Below are 26,164 nucleotides of genomic sequence, written 5' to 3'. Positions count from 1 at the left end.
TGCGCATGACCCGGCATCTTACCATGGGGAATGGGGAATATTTATGCCAAGGATATTGATGGATGGCAAAGTTATGATCAGGACATGAAAGTTGGACTGACGCGGACGAACGGAAATGCAGAATGATGGACAGACGGAAGGATCAGCGCAATCAAATAGTCCATCGAAACTGGTTTTCAGCCAATAGAGACTAATAATTGAAACTGTACTTTTTCTTTAATATCATTCATTCCGTAAGAGTCTATGTGGCTATATTTCTTTTACGTGGCTTAAAGAAAAATAGAGAGAACAAAAGAATAGCCACATAAATGCCCATATGTAGGAACGTCCGTCTTTTTGTTCGTCCTTCTGTCTACATTTTCGTGCCTGGTCTATCTGTTTGGACAGATGATGATAAATGTAAAAGAATGTGTAGATATCCGGAGATAATCACCTTCGCAACTCTGTTTACTAGTCTGGATAGAGTAGTGTATTGATCGTAGCGATAACATTTTACTACAAATCAAGTAGGTCGATTAAAAAAGGAAGTAAATATACAGTTTCAAAATGGCGTCTGGTGGGTGTGAAGACACATCAGATGAAATATGTAATTTTAAATGTTCCCCTTGTCTGGTTAATAATCGGAATAGAGAAGCTGTGAAATATTGCGTGGAATGTCAAGGATATTATTGTCAGTCTTGTGCTTATGTAACTCATATGATTCCTGGTTTAAAAGGTCACACACTTTTGGATAATTCAAACTACAAGTCATCAAGTCTCCATGCAGGATTGCCAGCAGTACCTACGGAGAGATGTAGCATTCATGAGACAAAGATCGTGGACATGTACTGTGGTAATCATGATGAGGTTGGTTGTACAACTTGCATGGCTTTAAGCCACAGGTAAATTTATGTATAATTCATAATTCAGTATAATAAACTTCAAATTTAATATGCGAACGTTACTATTGATTATTCAGTTGTAAGATCTACTATTAATCATTTTACGGATCATGTATTAAGGTCTTTTTATTTGATTTTGAATGCATTTACAGTTTTGTAATTTAATACATCTGCATATTGTATTTCAATGTATACAAGTAGTGTAGTTGTTATGCTTTTATCTATAAAAACAAGCATAAATTTTTAAATTTCCTGTTTTGCAACATTTTCACAAACCGAAAAACAAAACATACACTGACTAGTTTAACGAAGTACAAATCAATACAGGTACTACCTGATTGTAAGAATATATGGAGACTAAATTAAAGATATATTCACTCCGTTTCACTCCATTTCTATATTCTTCTATGCAGATATAGTTAAGCATGTGAATAACGAAAATAAACTTAAACAACACTAGTTATTGGGGGAAAAGATACCAATTATGTTTCAGTTTTACGTGTACATATGAATACTGATAATAAATTTCAGTAATGTTTGCCTGAGTGATATGACCCGGTGACATGATAGCAAAAGGTGTTACATTAAATCTTTCGCTTTGCAAATCGAATTTTGGAATTTTAAAATGTATTATCAAATATTGCATACACATTAGAAAATGCCTAGTTTTTGAGAGACAAAATATACTTCTATGATTTGTTTATATATTAAACTGACCAGTCTGGACTTACTAAGTATTAAATTATTACTTTATTTCACGAATGGTTGACTTTTTTGCAGTATCTGCCTTTTAAGTTTTTATTAGTAATCTTCGGTCTATAATTTCAGGTCCTGTGCAGATGTGCAATCCATTCCAGATATTGTCGACCGTAAGTTTCAAACGACTGATTTTGACAAAATACACCTAAAGTTCCAAGACTTGAAAATGATGATGGAGAAAATTGTGAACACTAGACAAAGATTGATAGAAGACTTAAAGAAGTCTAAGACGGAAGCAGTAATGGCGATAAAGGACTTTCGAAAAGACGTGGAAACAATTCTTGAACAACTAGAAAAAGAATCGATTAAAGAATTAGAGATGAAATTCATGAAAGAAGAGTCGAAACTGCTAGAAGAGAAGAAGAAAGCAGAAACTGAATTAGATGGTCTGAACGTAGCAGTGAACGACTTGAAAAAATCAGAAGGAAACCAAGCGCAACAATTTGTCTCTATGAAAATGTCCTTGAAAAGTATTGCAGAAACAGAAGACGTATCTCGTTCATTGCAAACAAGTGTTGATGCAAATATATCATTTGATTTTGATCCTGCTTTACTGGGATTTCTACAGCAGTTGAAAACTTTTGGATCGGTCCGACATCATTCTACCACTTCTTTAAGATCGCCAAGGACAACCGTCTATTCTGTTAAAAGAATCGAGAATTTAAACATCAAAGTCCAGAATGACAACAACACCTGCTGTGTGTATGGGACATGTCTTACAGAAGATGGATCACTACTGTTAGCTGATTATACCAATTATAAGATTAAACGTGCAGATATTGTAAATATGTCGGTGACAGATTATTGTTGTGTTCCTGCTGGACCTTTTGGCGTTTGTTGTACAAGTAAAAGTGAAGCTGCAGTCTGCCTGAGCAATCATACAATTCAGTTTGTCACCCTTGGCAAGCAGATGACAACCACTCGTCACATGAAACTGAGCCATACTTGCTTTGGCATTGCTTATAAGGATGCTAAATTATACATAACTGACAACGGACAATCGTTATATATCCATGATATTGCAGGCAACATGCTACAGCCGGTAACACGAGACAACGCCGGGCAAAATCTGTTCTCAAACAGTCGAACTGTTGCTTTCAGTGATATTGATGATAAAGTGTTTGTTGCCAGCCTGGGTAAAGGTCTAGTTATTATGGATGGACAGGGAAAGCACTGTCAAACCTTTACTGATTGCGAATTAAACATAGCGTCAAGTGTTTGTACAGATCGTAGAGGAAATATGTTTGTGTCTGGGTGCAGTTCAAATAATGTGGTACAGTTAGGGAGAGATGGAAAGAAAATGGGAGTAATCGTGAAATCATCAGATGGACTGAAGCGTCCGTTATCACTTTGTTTTGACACACGACAATGCAAACTAGCTATTACCCAAGAAAGCAGTGACGTGGTAAAAATAATTCTACTACAATGAAAAGTATGTTAATCAACTTTGTTACAATTAGATGTATTCGATGTTTTTCATGCTATTCCTTTCTCTGTTGATGATGGATTAATGCTTCAGATTTATTTAATGTTGAAACTACTACCGGTAGTAATTAAACGACACAAGGGTGCTCTTACTTCAAGATTTATTCATCAAGTACTGTCCGATGTTTGAGGATGATAAATCAATACGAAATATGTATAGAAAACTTACTGACATTTATTTAGTTTATAATTTTAGAATGTGTCCAATTTGTACCACCGACAATAGCAGTTTTTGGGAGATTTCGGTTTTATTTGTGATGATCATATTAAACGGACTAGATCAAAGTTTCAATTCTTTTAGTTTACTTCACTTTGATTTTGCTTTTGCTTTTGCTTTGCTTTGCTTTTCGCTTTGCTTTGCTTTGCTCTCCTCTTTCCCTTTCCTCTGTACTTTACTTTACTGTACTCTACTTTACTTTAAGTTACGTTACGTTACTTTACTTTACTTTACTTTACTTTAAGTTACATTACTTTACTTTTCATTACGTTAGTTACTTTACTTTACGTTACGTTACTTTACGTTCCATTAAGTTAGTTACTTTACTTTACGTTAAATTACGTTACTTTTACGTTACGTTAATTACGTAACATGACGTAACGTTACTTTAATTTAATTTACTTTACTTTACGTAACGTTACTTTACGTTACATTACGTTAGTTACCTTACTTTAGTTTACTTTACGTTACGTTACTTTACCTTACTTTACATTACGCCACTCCACTCCACGCCACGCCACGCCACGCCACGCCACGCCAGTCCAGTCCGGTCCAGTCCAGTCCACTCCACTCCAGTTCAGTGCACTCCACTCGGCTCGGGCTCCACTCCACTAACTGAAATAATGCGTGTAAAAGTCTGTTGCCTGAAAACACGAGAATGAAAATTTTGACCGTCAGTGTCTAATTATCTGACCTTGTCAGGGTTAAAATGAGTGAATAGTTGTTTATAACTTGATCCGAGATAGATCGTTAGCAAAATAAGCAGTATGAAACTTTAGAGAATCTTTGTTTCTATATTCTTAGATATGAAAATGCCTTTCGAAGTAGTTTGAAACAAATTGTTGCGCCACCTGAATCGGTGTTGTTTTCATTGACGAATTAATTTCGTTGCATTAATTTGGTAAAGTACACGCTATTTTGCAAAATGAGATGGATTTAATTTCTATGTCTGTCCCTAGCTAGGGGTAAGCAAGTGGGGTGAGAAGGGACTGGGGGATCTTTCTTAGCTATCCAAGTATCGCAAAGAAACTTGTTGTACTTGAAAATTCTCCCTGTATTCGTTGTACTTATTATGGTATTTCCTTTTTCTGTATACTCTTTTGAATAGACTTTTACCTTTACTTACATATTTTGTGAATAAAAGACCTTTGGGCCAAAACTTGAGGGTGGGGGCAAAGCATATGTTGATGACGCCTACAGTGAACGTTCGGGATGTAACTCCCGTCCCATTACCTGTCTGCACACAGCCTATAGACGCGAATAAATAGAGTCTAGTTTGACATTTGAATCATGGAATATTCCGACGTACAGTTGTCAGGCAGCAGTTTGTTGTTTTGTTTTGGATAAAGTAAAGCAAACCAAAGAAGTAAAAGAGCATGACACAACACAGTTTGTCGCAGTTTATTAAAAAGAAATAGTGTCAGATCAAGTAAACTGTTCTCGAAATTCATGTTGCTGAACTGTCTCGCATTGCAGGATTTTAACTGCTACTAAAATATGAACATGGACCATGGCTTCTTACCACACGTTATTATCTATACGTTTTAATGGAATACGGTGGATCTTGACCATTAAAAAGGCAAATTTTATAACTAAACATGACTGTAAATAAAAATTGAAAACAAAACGTTTTTCATTTGGTACGAACAAATGCAAAGTTATTTTCTGCGTTAGTCACACATTATAGAATTGATTAAATAAAGAAGAAAATTTGTTTTACCGTATATAATAATCACAAAATATATGTATTTTTGATAATGATTGATATTTTTCTTGATATCCTCTTAATCAATTGGATAACTTTTAAAAAATATTGATATTATTATGTACATATAGAGGCACGCCTTAAAGGGACTACCCCGCACATTTAAGGCGAAAAGTAATTGCTCTCAAAACTTCATAAGAAGTGAGTACTCTGAAAGTGAGGAGTGTTAGAAACATATCGACACATAGTGTTTGCAAGATATTTTTATAAATAGCCAAACTATTGTGTAGAAAGAAGTAAACCATTGCAATGCTTTTGAAATAATGAAGAAAATTTACATTCTTCTTGCATTTTAACCAATATCTAACTTTTATTTTCGCCCACTTTATCATTTCTCAGTGACATATATACATTCTATGTAAACGAATATGTTGAACGATTTTATCCAAAGTCTGGACGAGTAATCTTGCAGCATGTCATGTATTGCCTCTTAAAGTTGTCTCCCTTCTAATGAAATTATAATACGCTTGCTTCTAGTTGAAAACCCTCTTTATCATGAAATACGCATACACCATATGAAGAAATATTATTGAGGAAAAACACAATTAAAGAAACTCCCAAATAAATGTACTTATATTTAATGAACCATTTCTCTCTGACTGTCACTATGATATGTATGGAACGCCAGAGCTGTCTTATGTTACTAGATGAATACGATGAATCTTTTTTGTTTTGTGTAGAATTTTCTCAAGATCCCGTTATGTCTTGTATTGTCCGTAAGTATTGACCTGGCACTCATGAATATTCCGTATGTTTTCGTAAATTAATTTTCGGTGTCCGAACCTAAATAACGATATAACTATTATTGTAAAGCCAATTATATACCATCATATATCATGTGCAGATATAGCTGTGCGGACAAAGTGTTTTGCCACTAGTCTCAGGGTTGTGTGTTCAAGTCCTCTGTCTGACCAAATTGTTGTTTTTATTTATTTTATCTGTAAAAGACGCAAACTTGTCACACTTATCATGATTTGTCAGCGAAATACTCTACTCTCGATTACCATTCTTCTACGTACATAAAACCGTCCTACAAAATGTTTAAAATCTTCAGGACCGGACAAGCATTCATTCATTCAACAGACAATTCAAAGAACTGTTGTTAGCGACACAAAATGAATTGTTTCATAAAATTATATACATTGTAATTATAGATACAAAAACAAACACAAGGTTAAACACTGTTAGGAAAGAATTCGAAGCCGCATTTCTGTCTACCTGGGACTCGCAGCAGGAAAGCGCTCGTTTCCTGATAGATATTTCATGAACGGGACGGGCTAGAGACTTGGAGTTGGTCTCATTTTGTAGTTAAATATACGTGTGAAATAGTGATATATAGTGTTTTTAATTGCCCGGAGAATTTATTTCACAACGATCCGGAAAGTGAACCCATTGCTCGCAGGCTCGAATCTCGAGACTCTGGCCTTCAGTAGACATATGTTTCTTTTGAAGGGGGCCAATATCTCACTACATATTTTTTCATTTTTACTCATTTTGGATGAAAACAAGGGTTTTTATCAGTCTGACCATATTTTGTCCCAGGTACGATACTGGCATGCTGTAAGATAACACGACCACACTTTGGGTGAAATTGTTCCACATATTCTGCTTGGTTGCATTTTGTGCTTCCGAAGGTTTTTTTTACAGATTTTATTTGCAATGCTACTGGCCAGTTTTTCAACTGTTTAGTGTGACTTAATCACTGAGTAAAGCCGTATTGTATATATTTACAATGACTTAGTCAACACGTGAATATCTGGGCACATTCGTTCTGGATTTTCCACTTTAAAGACGCGCCACAGAATAACTGTATTCTTTTGCATTTCAATGATGGCAATTATACACGCTTTACATAAAAGTATTGAGAAATACAAGCATCTTGTTATATATTACGGCTTAATTTCTAGCATGATTTTAGCAGTATACTCTGTATTTGATGTATTGTTTCTACAGCATGAGATAATTATTTATACATGTTTTGAAAATTATACTGAAAAGAGATTGAATGAATAAGTTTGCAGATGAAGTTGTGAAAACAAAATAATTCAGGGAGGGCCTAAATTTACCATCTGTCATCTTGTAGTAAACTAATAAACTTTGATAATGTGGCAGTTGACCTCAATACAATCGACACTGTTTATTTTCCAATACAGGTAAATCCAATAATTGCTTCGCATAAGATCTGTGACGGATTATCTTTGAACACCCCTGGACGTATTGGACTCAACTGCCACATTATCAAAGTTTATTAGTAGTTGTATTATGCCAGAATTATCAGAATGATTTTCACGAAGTTCATGTGGGAGGAAAAAGTAGGTCACAAGGCTGTGGTGGGTCTTTCAGCGATGTCAGCAATGAATTCCCTTTCTGTTGATATTTTGTAGGGTGGTTAAAAATACTGAGGCGGATTTTTTGAATACAGATGAACAATTTTTAACAAGAGTTCATTGGAAAAATGTTGAGAATAGAAAGATTGGGTCAACCTCTGACGCATGTAACAAATAAACCTGATTTTTTTCCAGCTTGGATTAGTTGGAAAAAATATACGGATAGACACCACGGAAGTGTCATGATCAGCGCTTGAAATATTTTATCTACAACATTTCATTTTTTGACGTATCTTTGAAACGTTTATAGAAAAATGCATATGTTGAAGTATTATCGACATAATAATATAACTGTGATATACAATATTGTTTTAAAGAATAATGTTACAAAACAGACTATCTAGGAAGATGATGACCCCCACTTTTCTGTGACTTATACCTTTGAACTATGGGCCCCGAAAACAATGGGGTTCATCGTTTGTCCGCTGACAATCAACTTACAAATATTGGCGACTGTAGGCCAAAGCAATCTTCAGTAATTGATTAGAAACACGACATTGATCTTTAAGCAACCAACCTCATAATCAATAAATTTAAAGTCGCCTGCCGGGGTTGGGTCATAACATATTTCTCAGGTAGAGAGAGAGAGAGAGAGAGAGAGAGAGAGAGAGAGAGAGAGAGAGAGATATATATATATGATACAACGTAAGGTACATATAAAACTGTATGCGCATGTAAAATAGCGATAAGACATTCCGCTGAATGTAATACCCATATATGGTGAGTGACGAAGGGCTAAGCTAATACTTTGCAAGCATACGCGCCTAGACTAGCATCAGTCCTTAAAGCCATTTAAAATAAATTCTTTTACAATATCTGTTATATCTGACTACAGAGAGAAAAGGAAATTATTAGGAATTATCAAAGTCATTATGAAGAAAGAAACTTTATTACAGGTTACATGATCACAACAGACTGCGTAAGTCTAATACGCGTCAAATTTTAGTAAAAATCCGTTAGACTGCAAGGTTTAGCGACGATTTAGCTATTATTGGTTTAAACCTTCGTTAATGCCAGAGTTGAAAAGCTGGCCATATTTTGTCTAACTTATGTAAGAATGACGTATTATTTTGTTAAACGACATCCTTTTAGCAACATGCTATATTGTCGAGTGAACATACTTCCTTCTCAATGTGACGTACCATTTTGTTATCTTGTGTTCAATAGATATATACTACCTGTTGTAACTTCCCCTCATAAACTGTTTTAACTAATCAAGTACATGGTAATGTACTGTTTGTAAATGTTTTTAATACTGCATAACGTTGACATGTCATAAATTGCATTTGTTGATAACATACATGTAAACATATTTGTATATAAATTGGCATAAAAAATGTATTTCTATCAAAAGTACCTGAGAAATACAATTAACTTGATATATTGATTCAGGTCTATAAAAAATATAAACATACAATTGTCTTAGCATGTTTTATTCTTAACTACCGGTGATTTCGATATTGAATGAATGTTGAAAAACAAGTATTCATCACAATGATATACAAAGATCGAACAAAATATAGTGTGTACTGGTATCTTCATGTGTTTTACTTCTTCTCAAATTTAACGAACAGGCAAATTTAGAATATATAGAAACGAACATGTTGTTTTATATTGTATCTATGAAAGCCCTATGGGATCCCAGTGCGACATAATATTTGCTAATGGTTTTTGCTTCATGCATTTCATGTTTTGCTGCTTGTGTTTTGCTTTTTTGAGATTCGTTAAAAAGTCAAACAACAACAACAATGGCAAAATGTCACATTTTCCATAAAATACAACTGAGTTCACACAGTTTAAGATTTTCTTTTTAAGGTCTTCATCTTTAAACCCAGAACGAGTTTGGGCATTAGAAATAAGAACGGCATTAAACATTCAAACCCAGATCGACATTGGGCATTCGAATCCAGAATGACATTGGACATTCGAAACTAAAATAGCAATAGACATTCAAATTCAGAACGACTAACTTGTGTATTATTCTCAGTTGACATCTTTATTGCACTTACTCGCACCCGTGTATTGCACTCAGGATGACACAAATTTATATGTACTTTTTAATGACTGATGACTGTAATCCATGCCGAAACAAATCATACAGTACATATAAACTCCATCGACCACCATTTCTTTATCATTTAGGCTATATGCGATTGGTTAGCTGCAAAAAAGTCTGTAGAAAGTTGACAGTGAATGTCCAATGTCGTTCTTGGTTCGGATGTCAAATGTCGTTCTTGTTTCAAATGTTCAATGTTGCTCTGAGTTTGAATGCTAAATGTAGTTTTGGGTCTGAATTCCAATGTCGTTTTGGATTCAAATGTCCAATGTCGTTCTCAGTTTGAATGTCCAATATCATTCTTGTATCGTTCTTGTTTCCAGTGTCTGGGCTTGAATGTTCAATGTCGTTCTGGATTCAAATGTCCAGTGCTGTTCTTGTATCGAATGTCCAATCTGGAATGTTTCTCTCCATCTGTCCAATATCGAATGTCGAACTTCTCGCAAACTTCACACACTAAAATAAGTGTTACACATGGATAACTTCGCAATCTTTGAGGTATTATAATATTAAATATGTTTCACACAAGATAAATTGATTGACATATGAAAGTCAAAAGTCTAATGTCATTTGTCAGGACCGGTGTTATTTGACGGAATGGTTACAGACCATTCATTGATAACAGGAATAACAGAATATTAATTTAAAACTCGAATCTACTTTTCTTTCGAAGTGTCAGTTTCAGAGGTTCCCTTCGTGTTATTTAAATATAAAGAGTATCTTGGCCTTCCACGTTTGATAAGTTTGTTTTAAAATGTAAAAGATGATGACTAACGATTAGCAGGGGAAAAGGAGAGAGGGCAGGGTCCTAAGCCCATATGTGTCTATGATTTTGCAGAGAAATAAGTAAGTTGTCGCTGTTTTTTCCCCAGTATTTCTGACAAGTGTTGACCATAATGTCAATCTGTATTACGCATATGAATATATTTCTTTACCCATGTTTTCCATTTCTCATTTACCACATTCCCCTGATACTTACACTAAACTTGGAAATGGATCTAGATCTTCATATAATGCCAAAAAAACAAGGCTTGACACAGCTCGACATCCGAAGACACTCTCAAATGTGCCACGGTAACATGTTCAAACGAATGAAACAGTTACGAAATATTTCAGAAGAAAATATGTAATTGTTTTACTCTAAAGAAATGATATTACCTTAACTTTTAATGATGAGATTCAACGTACGGGTTTCTTGTATGGGCCAACAGTACCAATGTTAGAGACAATGGTAGTGCAAAAGTTTTAAACGTATGCACGCTAAATTCAAAAGTACGCTTAAATAATCATGTAAACTTTCATTTTTCCTTTAGTTGTTTACACGACATCTTTAAAAATGTCCCTTCGACAACGACACTTCTAAAAAGCATTCCATACAACGAACAATTGTTTTCCATCTGTAATTCAAAAAGAAAGATCTAGATACATTGTATACACAACCACCTCAGCCGAATATTTCCATATTAGTACAGATGCATCGGGTATTTGAAGTCAGCGAAATATATTTATATAAATATTTTCCAACACTGAAAAAACCCGACACAGTCCATATCCATCTGCTCATAAGTTTCTTCAGTCTTAGCAAGTTTACATGTAGATAAATCCTACACTAAACGAAGTGTTAGTATTTTATGACTGTCTTGCAATTGTTATGTGGTCTTGAATATGTTTATGACCATTTTGCTAAATATAAAAGGATAAAGAAGAAAAAGTAATCCTTTTTGAACCATTTTTTTTTCTAAAAAGGAGATAGTTTTTCAGACAATACCATGAAATAAACTGCCTCAGCCCCACATCATGCTAAATCATGTTTCTGAATCATAACTGTCACATGTGAAAGTTTAATCCTCACATATAAGCAATACCAAAACAGTTATTTAATTTCAAAGTGGGACACCGTTTCTCTGTTTCCAGCTAAGTGAGCCCTAATACCGTAGTTAATTTCACTCTGTGTCGTTTAAACACACTGCACAATATTGTAATTTCGTCTGCATTCCTAACCAACGAGAAATACCTGCAATATACTGAATTATTACAGAGAAAAATTCCAAACTAAACATTTAAGAAATATAGCAATAATTAGGATTAAATCAGATCAGTTTATTATAAGCACTTTATTTCCTTGAACGATAACTTTACATATACAACACTAACTTTTGAAAGTTGTCAGGAATATTTACACTATGGTTACAAAATGGACAAACGTGTCAAAAACAAAGCGTACATTTCTTTGCAGTATGAATCAAACTTTTACATGTAGGAAGCATTTTTGTTGTGATCATATAAGTCGCCTCTTGCTATTATGCAGTGGTAAGACACAAGGTGACCCAGGACAGGCACGGAACAGATCGTGTTGACCTTTAAACTCAAAGGGTGACCTTGATTTATGACAGGGATCTTTGAGTTGCATATGATACATCGTCTCATTACTGTGCGAGGTTATTTTAAAATCATATGGCGCAGTTATGGAACGGACACAAAACAGACAATATTAACATTTGACCTTCCAGTGCGACATTGACCTTTGAATAAGGTGTTGCGCATGTTTCTTGATGGATGGCAGAGTTATGGATTAGACACGGAGCAGACCATGATAATAACGTGTTTCCTTTAACCTCAGATTGTGACTTTGACATAGAAGCTGTGGTCTTGAAGTTGTGCGTGGGATGCCGCCTCGTTATGGGGAGCATTTATTCGAATATTAAAATCCCTTGAAGGATGTTCGAGTTACATACCGGACAAGAAAAAAACCTTGTTGACTATTGACCTATAAGTTTGACCTTAACCTTTTAACATGTGTCTGGGTGTTGCAGATAACAATTGTCTCATAAGGACATGCTTAGCAATATCATAATCCCTAGAGGGAAGGCTGACTTACGAAGCGAAAAGGAAATATCTGTTAACATTTAACTCAAATTGTGACCAAGATCTTTAAGCTAGGGGTCTGAAAGTTGAGTATGACATATAGTCTCATAATAGGAAACATTGGTGTAATTTTAGAATTCCTCTATGCATGGTTCTACTTACAAATCGGAAAGGACATTTTTAAAAGCTGTTGAGCTTTGACATCCAAGTATGACATTGACCTTTGAGTTAGGGGCCTCGGAGTTGCGCATGGCACGCAATCTTATTATAGGGAACAATTACACCTATGAATATTAATGGATGGCATGGTTTTGGACCGGACACGAAAATGTGGACCGATGTGTACGGACGGAAATACGGAATGATGGATGGACAGATGGAAAACACAATCCGATGTCCCTCCAAAGCTGGTTTTCAGCCAGTCGGAGTAATAATTGAAACTGTGCACGAAGGCAAATATTAAATATATGCAATGCTTGGAAAAGTTTTACTTTATGTCTAAACAAATATTTCGTTTTATTCTTTGTATATGGCGGCTCCATCTACATTTTCGTGTCCGGTTCATGACTTTTGACAGATAATGATAAATGTTAAAGAATGAGTAGATATACGCCTTCGCAACTCTGTTTAGCCTGGATAGGGTTTATACGTATTGATAAAACCGACCATAACGATAGCATTGTACTACAAATCAAGTAGGTCGATTCAAAAAGGAAGTAAATATACAATTTCGAAATGGCGTCTGGTGGGTGTGAAAACACATCAGATGAGATATTTAATTTTAAATGTTCGCCTTGTATGGCAAATAACCGAACTAGAGAAGCACTGAAATATTGTGTGGAATGTCAGGGATATTGTTGTAAGGAATGTACTGACATTCATAACGGATTGCCTGGTTTAAAAGGTCACACGCTTTTGGATAAGTCGAATTATAAGTCGTCACGCCTCCCAGCAGGATTACCAGCAGTACCGACGGAGAGATGTTGCAAACATGAGACAAAGATCGTGGACATGTACTGTGGTAATCATGATGAAGTCGGTTGTACAACTTGCATGGCTTTAAACCACAGGTACATTTGTGCACATTTCATAATTCAGTGTTATCGTTTTATATTAGATTTAACATGCGACCGTTATTATTGATCTGCTGATTATTCAGTTGTAAGATAAGAGTTCGTTCTATTATTCTATTTACAGATCATGTAATGTCTTTTGTTAATGAAGTTTGAATGCATTGTATAGTTTTGTAATTTAATACATCTTCATATTCTATATCAGTTTATACAGGTAGTGTAGCTACTTTTATCTATAGAAACTGTTTCTTATAACACACAATCCCGACAGTCCGTTCGTTTTTTATTTCAGATAGCAAAATCTGAATTTTTAAATTTGTGTTTTGCAACATTTTTACAAACCGAAAAAACAAAACATACAATTACTAGTTTATCGAAATAAAAATCAATACTGCTACCACCCATGATTGTAAGGAAATACAGATTGATTAAGGTATATATTGTCTCTATTTCTGTTTTTTGCTATGTAGATTTTTGCATGTGAATAACGAAATTAACCATAAAAAATGGTTATAGGAAAAAGGATACCAGATATTTGTTAAAGTATTAAAGTATTATTTTATTCCTGAATATTTTGATCTTTTTGCAGTGCTTCCTTGTACATGTTTTGATAAGTGATCTTTGGTCTGTAATTTCAGGTCGTGTGCTGATGTGCAATCCATTCCAGATATTGTCGATAGTAAATTTCAAACGACAGATGTTGACAAAATACACCAAAAGTTGCAAGACTTGAAAATTATGATGGAGAAAATTATGAACACCAGACAAAGACTGATAGAAGAATTGAAGAAGTCTAAGACGGAAGCAGTAATGGCGATAAAGGACTTTCGAAAAGAGATGGAAACAATTCTTGAACAACTAGAAAATGAATCGATTAAAGAATTGGAGATGAAGTTAAAAAAAGAAGAGTCGAAACTGCTAGAAGAGAAGAAGAAAGCAGAAACTGAATTAGATGGTCTGAAACAAGCAGTGAACGACTTGAAGAAATCAGAAGGAAACAAAGCCCAACAATTTGTCTCCCTGAAAATGTCATTGAAAAGTATTGCAAAAACGGAAGACGTATCTCGTTTATTGCAAACAAGTGTTGATGCAAATATATCCTTTAGCTTTGATCCTGCTATATTTGAATTTCTACAGCAGTTCAAAACGTTTGGATCGGTCCGACATGATTCTGCCACTGCTTTAAGATCGCCAAGGACAACCGTCTATTCAGTTAAAAAAATCGAGAATTTAAACATCAGAGTCCAGAATGATTCTCAAACATGTTATGTGTATGGGTCCTGTCTTACAGACGAAGGGTCACTACTGTTAGCTGATTATTACAATGAAAAGATTAAGCGTGCAGATATTGTAAACATGTCAGTGACAGATTATTGTTGTGTTCCTGGCAGACCTTTTGGCATTTGCAGTACAAGTAAAACCGAAGCTGCAGTCTGTCTGAACAATAATATAATTCAGTTTGTCTCCCTTGGCAAGCAGATGACAACCACTCGTCAGATGAAACTGAACCACCATTGCTTTGGCATTGGCTATAAGGATGATAAACTATACATAACTGACAACTACCAGTCGATATACATCCACGATATGACAGGCAACGTGCTGCAGACGGTAACTCAAGACAATGCCAGGCAAAGTCTGTTCTCAAACACCCGAACTGTTGCATTCAGTGATATTGATGATAAAGTGTTTGTTGCTAGTTTGGCTAAGGGTTTAGTAATTATTGATGGACAAGGAAAGCACTGCCAAACCTTCACTGATTCAGAGTTACAGTGGGCAAGTGGAGTTTGTACAGATCGTAAAGGAAATTTGTTCGTGTCCGGGTACAATTCAAAAAACGTGATACAGATAGGGAGAGATGGGAAGAAAATGGGAGTGGTCGTTAACTCATCAGATGGACTTGTCGGACCAGAATCAGTTTGTTTTGACACAAGGCAATGCAAATTATTGATTACACAACGCAACGAAACTGTCAAAGTCATCTCTTTGCATTAAAGGGTATTCTTCTGACGATTTTTATATGTATAAGTATGCAATGCTTTTTATTGTACTGCATTTTTGTACAGTTTGAATCTAATTAAAGAACGCTTTTAACAACATTTATTTATTCAATTTTGCCTAATTCTTGATATGTATATAATATGTACGGGTTCAAAAACGCTATTTAAAGCAGCGCAATATTGCAATTATTTTAATAGCTTAACTATTCATAGAATATGTGAAGTGTTTGATTGCGTTCAGCTACCACAATGTGCTTTTTTCGTTCCCGAACAGTATTGACTAATGCAAGAAAGACTTACACTGCATGTATGTTGTTTTCCTTATTATTTCTAGATGTTTCGATTGAAGTGTTGTACGAGTGTTTCTATATCTCCTTCATACTTTTTCAGACTTCTTACGTAATTTTATGGCACGGCGTTTACACGGGCATGAACCACACTGCAATATTTAGATATATATTTTGTTGAATTTAGTAAGAAATCGAGAAATAGTATCGATTAAACTTAAATCCTTACGTTATGAACTTTAGGTGTATGATGATGTATGTAAATGCTATTTTGGTTTTAGTTGCCGATTTTTTTATGAATAGCACCCTTTCGTGAATGACGTTTTTAATTCCGTTGAAGTTCTGTACGTTGTTCTGTGTCTATTTGTCATGTACATAATGTAAATATTGTCTTGAGAAAAAATGTCGAATTTCATGAATATCTTTTGTTAGTTAATTTGACTGTTTTGTTGACTTCCATATTTCCCACAGACTTTTAATTTGAGCTTGGAACAATAAAAGAACGATAATACAATGATGAAAAATCGAAATTGCCAAACTACATTGGTGAAAAGTCGAAACTACAATGGTGAAAAGCCAGAAAAAAAAACGAAACTACGAAGGTAAAAGTCGAAATTATCCGTACATTCAACATCGTACTTGTCGACTTTTCATCGTAGTTTTGAATTTATACTATCGTACTTCCGTCGTAGTTTCGAGTTTTCAACATCATATAAACGCCATCCTGATGCCCATATCTGTTTACCATTACACGAGATAGTGTCCGTATGTTCTGTCTTTGCTCTCATGAATTTTTACGTATATTTCCGTAAATTAATTTTCGGTGTCCGAAACATGAAAATGATGGCATGTGCTTTAAATTTCCACGCTAAAATTTGTAATGACAATCTGTGAAAATAATATATTAGTTATATCAAAATGTAAAGCACAACAGAATAATATAATAAGCGTGCATATGATTCATTGAAATCATATTTAATTGGAGGATTTACAGGAAAATAGGTGAAATATGGGCTTTTAATAGTAATGTGTTCAAATTTGTATCCATTTCGGCAAAATCTTGCAGTCAAATGTTTGTTGATGTAAGTTTGGCACATCAAGCCAGTCTCTAAGATATGGTATTAAATATCTGTTAAAGAACTTCACGTGAAGCATTTGTTATGCAGACTCTTTTGTTCTATAAAACAGACAGAATTATACTGGGTTTTACTTGCAGTGAATTATGTTGAACTTTCCTATATAACCTTCTTATGCATATATGTTAAAAATCCTCAATAATAAAGTGCTCAGACTAAAAAGATAATAGTTTATTTATTTGCATCTACGTTTTCGCAATCCATTGAATCGTGACGCATATTTTGAGTTAATGATAAAAGTCAAAAATAAAAAAAAATGAAATCACAATGACTGAATCAGTAGCAAACTGTTTATCCTCACTCCATAAGTAGTACATTTCAAACATTTTTATACATTGACATTTCAAACTTTTATTATTTGACAAGCATTTGACAATTAGGTAACCTGTGTAGATGATATGCTTAAGATATTTTAAAATTAATAAATTGGCTAGTATGCACCTTTACTAGGTAATATTCAACCTTTCTAGAAATTTTGCTACTTTGTTGTTAATTTCTGTTGCAGTAAATTATTATGTCAGCAGTCTACTTCCTACGGTGTTCCGCTAGGGCCAGTGTGCCTGCTCCCTGTGAACGTAAAAGCACGAAGGTACAACCGTACGATGGCGAAACGCGACAGTTCGATGGTGACAGTCCGTCGTGCTTTCGCGCTTTGCCATCGTACTGTCGCGCTTCACCACTGTAGTAAAGCGCTTCGCCATCGCACTCTCGCGCTTTACTATCTTTGTGTCACCATCGTACTGTCGCGCTTCGCCATCGTACTGTCGCGCTTCGCCATCAAACTGTCGCACTTTACCATCTTAGTGTCACCATCGTTCTGTCGTGCTTCGCCATCGTACTGTCGCGCTTCACCATCGTAATGTCGCACTTCGCCATCGCACTTTCGCGCTTCACCATCGTACTGTCGTCTTCTTGTCAAGCATGCGCAAAAAAATCACTTAATCTGCATAGCGTCAGACGGAGGTATGTGCTTCGGATTTACTGAACAATAATCTTGTTTAAAATAAATCTACATTTTGTTCCAATATGGTTCTTCAATTAAAACTAACGTTAACCCCGCCCGCTTAACTCAGTAGGGAGAGCGTTGGACTACGGATCGCTGGATCGTGAGTTCGATCCCCGGGCGGGGCGTATGTTCTCCTTGACGATTTGATAAAAGACATTGTGTCTGAGATCATTCGTCCTCCACCTCTGATTCATGTGGGGAAGTTGGCAGTTACTTGCAGAGAACAGGTTTGTACTGGTACAGAATCCAGGAACACTGGTTAGGTTAACTGCCCGCCGTTACATAACTGAAGTACTGTTGAAAAAACGGCGTTAAACCCAAAACAAACAAACAAATCAATTAAAACTTTAGGTTCAGTGGTAAAAAAGATAGGGTCGGTCGAGTAAGCGGAAACAAACAACCGTATTCTAGACCTAATTAACGCTTTTGTATAAAATTTACCCAAGAGCTTTCAAAAATCATACATATTTGAAGAGTGTATTTTTATTATTTTTAGCTGACAATACATACTTTTAACGTTTCATGGCTTGATAGATAAGAGCTGATTAAACAACATTTTCTCACAAAACAATTAATTACATGTAAATATATTATCATTCATTTTTCCACACATAGGTTAATTTTGATTACAATGATATTTGTTCATAAATAACAATCGGTCGGATGATATTCGTTTAAACAACACTCTACCGGTTGATAATCATTTTATTATCCCCCAAGTAAACAATGTAAAATAGCCATAGACCAACGGTGACTATTTTTGAATTATAGTACATCTCAAAACAATATCAAAGTATGCTATTTTTAATATCATCATGTCAGATGATATTCATTTGAGTGGCACTCTGCCGGGCAATTTTCATTTGAATAAACCCGGATGACATTCGTTTAATAACAGCTGCCGGTTGATACACATTTAAGTAACATCAGGTCTGGTGATATTTATTTCAATAATACCCGTGCCGAAAAGCGTTTGAATTATTGAGAATTATTGAGTTGACAATACTATACAATACAGAGTTTAATTAAAGTCGACCCCAATCTGACTAAAGTACATCTCCTATTACGCTACGCTTAGGATCTGAAAACGAGCTATTGATAGCCTCGTTCTGACGACCCTTCCGCTAGCCAATCAAAAGCTAATTTACAACATTCTGCAAGCTTAAAAAAGCTTTGGTTTTTTTGATATATACAAGTCTTATGTCGTAAGATGTCAGATAAACGGTTAGCTCAGTCGGTAGGGCGCTTGCTTTGTAAGCGAGGGGTCCCGGGTTCGAGCCATGGACTGACTGCAAATATTTCTTACTCTTTGACATTCGAACAAGTCGTCTGATTGGTTAAAATAAAAATAGATTTACGAAAATAAAAATAGCAATATTGGAAATCCAAAATATACAGAAGACGGATTTGAATGGGTCTTTCTCAGGTCTTCGTTTAGAAGATCAAGTACTTTAGTCAGATTGAGTCGACCCTTAAGTAAACAGAGAAAAGATGATGAAGCGCGACAGTACGATGGCAAAGCGCGACAGTACAATGGTGACACTACAATGTTGAAGCGCGACAGTGTGATGGCGAAGCGCGACAGTACGATGGTGAAGCAAGACATTACGATGGCAAGCGCGAGTGTATGATGATGAAGCGCGACAGTGTGATAGCGAAGCGCGACAGTAGAATGGTGACACTACGATGGTGAAGCGCGACAATGCCCTGGCAAAGCGTGACACTACGATGGTGAAGCACAACAGTACGATGGCAAAGCGCGACAGTACGACGGACTGTCACCATCGTACTGTCGCGCTTCGCCATCGTACTATCGCGCTTCGCCTTCGTTCTGTCGTACCTTCGCACTTCGCGTTTACAAGGAGCAGGCGCTGGCCCTAACGGAACACCGTTACTGTCGCGCTTCGCCATCGTACTGTCGTGTTATCACTATTGTATTATCAAATGCCCCATAAAACTAAATAAACAACTGAGATAAGTTATCATTTAACCTTGTAGTAAAACGAAAAAAGAAGTAGACACATCGTCAAATATCAAATAACAAATGAAAATGGCGACGGATGGGTGTGAAGTAACTTCGGACGAGTTAATTAATTTTAAATGTACACCTTGTGCTGAACTTAACAAAACAAAAGAAGCTGTAAAATATTGTGTACAATGTCAAGGATATTGTTGTCAGACTTGTGTGGACACACATCGTGTATTTCCTGCTTTAAAAGGACATACACTGGTGGATAAGTTGAACTTAAAGTCACAATTAGTAGCAACTGAACTTCCGGTTGTCCCTACAGAGATATGTATTACCCATGGGATAATAATTCTGGACATGTACTGTGAGAACCATGACGTCGTTGGCTGTACAAGTTGTATAACTCTTAACCACCGGTATTTATTCCTACATTTTATGAGCTATTTTATGAGTTTATATATATTCCTACATTTCATGAGAGAACTGACTGGATAGCGTATCATTTTTTCGTGACTTTTTTGTTCATTCAATTTTACTATAATATTGATAGGAGGATGAACGTGTATTGTTTTTTAAATTCTGTCTGTCTGTCTCACGAGCGGATCCAGCCACTCTTCTCAGATGGTGGGGGCGGTGTATTCGGTTGAACCCTTACTTTGACAAACATGTGTCTTTATACACTAAATAATTTGATGTTTTTTTTGTTTTTTTGTTTTTTTGGTTGTGGATGTTAGCAGTTTGCAAGTACTGGGCTGCCAAAAGCTTTTTTACGGGGAGCGGTGGTGTAGTGGATAAGGTGAGAGCCGCTCAATCCAGGGGTCGTGGGTTCGAGCCCAACTAAGGTCACGACTATGACTACTCATATGACACTAGTACTGTTTTTTTTTCCAGGAAGCTGACTCGAGAGTGGTTATAATAAGCTGAAAGCTTTCATCACAATTGAGCTAAAACAAATTAGTCTAAACTAAAAGGTTTTTCGTTGAACAGGCTGAAATAGAAAAGTAGCCGATCCTGCTATTTCTGAAAAAGTACTCAAGCTAGATTAAAAATACTTGGTATGTGAATAGAGGGCAATATGTAAATTATGCACGTGTATGACTTATCCTTGTAGATCAAAGTTCAAGGTCACTACTGCAGGTCAACTAAAAATAGTTTCTGCCCCTTATCTTTTATGTACATGATGGAGATAAACTTGGTGGTACATAAAAAATCTATTTTTGTCGGTTGAAGGTCAAGGTCACTGTTAAAAGTTACGCAAAACTGTTTTTGCTCCATTACTTTTATTTACATTGAAGGACTTTTTAGAACTATGCATATATGTTCCAATTGTTAGACTATGTGTCACGCACATGACCAATGGTTGTCAGTTAAAGGTCAGTGTCTCTGTTGAAGGTCAATTAAAATTGTGTTTTTTTTCACCGGTAGAGGACTTCTGCATTGCTACTGCAATATTCGGTCGCTTGTTTATTTTGTCTTTGGGCAGTTTCTTTGATATTCACGCTACATTACCTCAGATCCCCTCTTTAAACTCAAGATTATCTAGTTCTGTCCAATGTTTTTTTTTTCCTTTAGGGCCAGTCCATCATTTTAACCACGTGCCATACGCCGCTTTTCATATAATTGCACTCTGTGTACCATTGAAGGTTCCATGTACACAGCTGTATGAACAAATCTGTCTGTAAATTGTTTTTGGTACCTGTAACAGGCTCAAACGCTGAGTTCTGCTCCACCAGGGCTAAAGGGCGAGGACGGTAACATGTGTTTCCATTACCGTCCATGAACATGCTCAATCAAACCGAGTCTGAAACTTCTTTATTTTTTATCGGGCGATCTGTGGAGTTTCCACTTTTTCATTCCTGTATATAGAGTATAATTTTTTGATGGGAGATCTAGGGTAGGGACTAAGGATAGGTTGTCACTCTAATATAATTACTCTTACAAATAAAGTAGCTGACCGATCACAGTCTTTGCCCAGGTAATAAGTAAATATTATTTATCTTGCTACTCATTCTACACGAACATTACAAGCTGGGAACCAGTGAACCTTACCATTTTGAAAAGAAACATCCTACATTACAATGTAGCTGCTGTTTGAAAATACTCGTAGTACACTTGTTTCAATTCTGAGAAAGTTAAATGTTCGTCCACGTTTTGCCAGACGCTCTGTCCCCATAGTCAAAGTCACCGAGTTCTTTAAGACAAACTACAAATATATCACACGCTCGAAACAGATATAGATTATATTCCATACATTTTACATCCACGTACAAAAATATTATGTTAATATCATTTCAACTATTATTATATCTTACCAATGCTTTACTTTTACAGGAGTTGTTCAGACGTCCACCTTATACCGGACATTATCGATAACCTTCTCAGCAAATCTGACATAGGTAAAATAGACCAGAAGCTACAAGATGGCGATGAATGAAATTAAATCAAGTAGGGAAACGCTTATTCAAAGGTTAAGTAAATCTAAAACAGAAGCTGAAAACGAGATAAGGAATGTCCGAATGGCGATGGAAACGCTTCTAAATTCTCTCGAGAAAGAATCTTTAAAAGAAATTGAAGAACAGTTCAGGCAGATGAAGCTACAGTTAGAGGAGGAGAAAAAAGGAGCAGAAGATGAATTGGACATTTTAAAACAAGCCGAGGAGGGTCTCGTGAAAGCAGAAGGGAACCGAGCCCAACAATTTGTTTCCCTGAAAAGAGCTCAGAATATAATTGCTCAAACCAAAGAAATGTCTCGTTCACTACGATTAACAAATGATGCAAATATATTATTCGCTCCCGATTCAGCTATACGTTATTTCTTATTAAATCGTAAGACGCTTGGATCAGTCAACCACGATGTTGCCACACAGATAAAACAAAGGAAAGCGTTGTATACAATTAAGGCAACTAGAGAACTTCATATCAAAATGCAAAATGATGAGTCATCCTGTTGGGTACATGGTTCATGTTTAACAGAAGACGGTGCCCTGCTTATGGCTGACTTCAACAACGACACACTGAAACGAGCAAACAATGTCAAAAATCCATTGCTGGATCAGTGTAAGTTACCCGATCACCCTTATAGTGTATGCTGCCTAAATAAGCACGAAGCGGCCGTCACCTTGCTGAACAACACTGTTCAATTTGTCTCCCTTGCAGATAAGATGACGCCTACACGTCAGATAAAGCTGACCCATTATTGCTTTGGTATCGCTTGCAAGGGAGATAAATTGTATATAACTGATAACATTAACTCACTCTATATACACGATATGACAGGAAACCTACTGAAGAAAGTCTTACAAAACATTCCCGGGAGTCGGCATATTGCCTTCAGTGATACTGGAAATGAAACGTTTGTAGCATGTCTGGGTATAGGCCTTATAACTATTGATGTGAATGCAAAACATACGAACACTTACACTGCTTCAGATATCTCAGATTCAACAGGAATTTGTTCAGATGGAAGAGGCAATCTATTTGTGTGTGGATTCAATTCTAGTACTGTTGTCCAGATTGGACAAGATTTAAATAAAATTGGTGAAATAGTGAAACGATCAAATGGACTGAAACATCCTCAGTCGCTGTGCTTTGACCATCGGACTTCAACTTTGATCGTCACACAATCACACCAATCAAACAGCGACATAGTGAAATTATTCGACTTACAATAAGCATCATATAATTATAAGTGGTTCACTCAAAGATATACATTGTATCTGATAAATTCGCTTTTGAAAATCTAGTGTAATTTGGATTTGCTGCTTCAGTTACTAGCAGCTTTCAGATCTATAAAAATAATTAATATTAGAAGTTACATAATGCCCTAAAAGGAAAGAATATTAGTCATAAGACATTATTTTGTAAAAATATATTAAAAGTACACTATTTTGTTTATTCTTTTTTGTACAATTCAGTAAATCGGATTCTGAAGAGTGTGTAGATTAATATTATTGAAATCATCACAGTCACCCAGATAGTTTGATAAACTAATAAACCTGGAAATTTTAACTGTAGGTGTTTGGATTGTAATTTTTGAATTAGCCTACTAGTTTAGGATATCTGGTACATTTGTAATCCTAATTTTTCATACTGTTTGATGCTACCACGTGTCCGAAAGAAAAAATATACTGTGTTAAGTTTCATTTGATAGGGCTTCTTACCTGCTCTGAAAGAAATTTTCAAGAATAAGAAGGTCGGAAATATTTCATAGATTATATTGTTTAAAAGTTCAATGTACATACGCTTTGCCTTGTATGCTGCCCATTGTCTATGGAAAACTACATTGAAAAAAAATATTACAAAACTAAATTTATTTTAAATAACTTCAAACTTTTGAAACTGAAGATGAAAGCAGGACTGCCAATAGAATGAAATACAGAGCTTCATTTTAAACAAGATTTACATTAAACGCATTACATAGACGACAGTATTGACACAAAACTATTACACGCTCTGTAAAATAAAGATGGTTTTATGTTCTCTGGAAGATAGACATATTCCCGCCGTTTATTATAGTGTGATGATGAAAGCTATAACATTTTTGTGCGAATAAACTATTGAAATCATGTTTGTTTGTTTGTTTGTTTAGGGATTAACGCCGTTTTCAACAGAATGTTTTGTTTATTAGATAACGTATACAACACTGTGTACATAGTTATTGGTAAACAATTTTACAGCTTACATGGTTGGTTACATAAAGGTTGTTATTATTCATTCTACTGAAAAAGTGAAAAAAAGAAAGAAAATGAATACAGGTAGATAAGGTACTGTTAACAGGAGAATGAGATTACACATGTACATAAATGAAAATGAAGAAAATAATGTTAGCAACATAGATATACACTGAAACATGTATAATTAGAATAAGCTATCAAAGTAAGCCTTAATTAAGCAAAATTAAGAATCAGTATGTGTACATTGTACATGTTATACATGTATATAAAGGGAAAAAATGCGGGAAAAATAAGGGCTTAATTCTTAGCAACATGAATATATCTTAAGTTACCAAATTTTATCTTACACAGATTAAACAATCGGAAAGTGAGCATTGTACATGTTATGCATTTTACTGAAAAATACAGGGAAATAAAGACATATTATGATGGCAGCAACAATGTAAAATAAAATTAAGGAATAAAGGTATATTAAAACGTGTTGTGAGTTGACATTAGATTATTTCTTCGAGTTGTGGCAAGTTTTAAGAATTTAGCGAGTCTGATTATGGTGGATTTTTTATCACATTTAAGTAGTTCCACAAACTTGAACATGCTCGGACGTACTCGATAATATTTTTCTATATGGTCTCGGCGTATATCGGAGAAGACTTTACATTTGAGCACAAAATGAAATTCGTCTTCTATATCGTTAGTATTGCATAAAACACATATACGTTCATTTCTTGGGATTCTGTTTCGACCGTATCTATCTTTTTCGATACGCAAATTATGTGCTGAAATTCTTAATTTTGTAAGTAATGATTTTAAACTATTTTGACAGACAATTTCCAAATATAATATATTCCGTTTTCAACAGTTTTTCAGTCATGTAACGGCGGGTAACCTCACCAGTGTTCCTGGATTCTGTTCTAGTATAAACCTGCTCTCCGAAAGTAACTGCCAAACTCATGTATTATTATGTTATATATATAAAGGTTCAGAGCAGCATGTCCAGAAACATTTTCTCTTACTGTCAAAAGAAATATATTTATGCTTTTGTCGACAACTCTTGTTGTGTGAAATGTACATAGTATAGTGTTTACACATGGCTGGCGTAAAAGTTTGTTTGGTCCAGACCTTCTTCCGCCACAAAACCGAAACTAATAAATGTGTCCACACATAATGAAAAAGAATCTTTCAGTGCGCCTCTCAGTCAATTTACGGTATGACGTCAGAAAAATGTATACACAGAATTCTAAGCCTCCTTTGTTTCTTAGGAAGATTAATTCGGTCGTGTTAGAATGTTGGCAAAAGCAGAGACAAATGCAAGATGTTCGAAGCAGTTATGCTTGTACAATAGATCTGAAATTTTATGCATTAATTCTGCAACATTTGTACAAATGTATCTTCTCCTTTTTTCTTAAATGTGTATTCGTTTTAGTATCACATTGTATACTGTACAAAGGTAACGGATCATCTTTGCTCATGTACTTTGAAAATTTCTGTACTTTAGCTAATTCCTGTCATATAATTCGTCCATAATGTTCTGCGTGTAAAATGCACACGGAATGACACAGGAATCCTAAATTAAATTCATGGAGAAGTCTAATGGACTGACTTGCA

General features: G+C 35.4%; 3 protein-coding genes across 3 annotated transcripts; all 3 read left to right on the top strand.

The window, feature by feature from the left end:
- The first annotated feature begins 559 nt into the window (after positions 1-559).
- Positions 560-9,029, top strand: LOC128553621 (uncharacterized). Its single transcript, XM_053534794.1, has 2 exons — positions 560-881; positions 1,710-9,029. Exons 1-2 carry the CDS (start codon positions 697-699, stop codon positions 3,067-3,069), a joined length of 1,545 nt encoding a protein of 514 aa, XP_053390769.1. The 5' UTR covers positions 560-696; the 3' UTR covers positions 3,070-9,029.
- Positions 9,030-13,130: 4,101 nt separating this feature from the next.
- Positions 13,131-17,052, top strand: LOC128553620 (uncharacterized). Its single transcript, XM_053534793.1, has 2 exons — positions 13,131-13,485; positions 14,127-17,052. Exons 1-2 carry the CDS (start codon positions 13,151-13,153, stop codon positions 15,481-15,483), a joined length of 1,692 nt encoding a protein of 563 aa, XP_053390768.1. The 5' UTR covers positions 13,131-13,150; the 3' UTR covers positions 15,484-17,052.
- Positions 17,053-19,940: 2,888 nt separating this feature from the next.
- On the top strand, positions 19,941-24,408 carry LOC128553623 (uncharacterized). The gene is made up of 2 exons (XM_053534796.1): positions 19,941-20,302; positions 22,218-24,408. Exon 2 carries the CDS (start codon positions 22,307-22,309, stop codon positions 23,555-23,557), a length of 1,251 nt encoding a protein of 416 aa, XP_053390771.1. The 5' UTR covers positions 19,941-20,302; positions 22,218-22,306; the 3' UTR covers positions 23,558-24,408.
- The last annotated feature ends 1,756 nt before the right edge of the window (positions 24,409-26,164 follow it).

The sequence above is a fragment of the Mercenaria mercenaria genome, unplaced genomic scaffold (assembly GCF_021730395.1).
Source record: "Mercenaria mercenaria strain notata unplaced genomic scaffold, MADL_Memer_1 contig_4133, whole genome shotgun sequence".
Taxonomy (NCBI): domain Eukaryota; kingdom Metazoa; phylum Mollusca; class Bivalvia; order Venerida; family Veneridae; genus Mercenaria; species Mercenaria mercenaria.
Note: the sequence above shows the minus strand (reverse complement) of the source record. Positions and strands in the feature narration are given on the sequence as shown.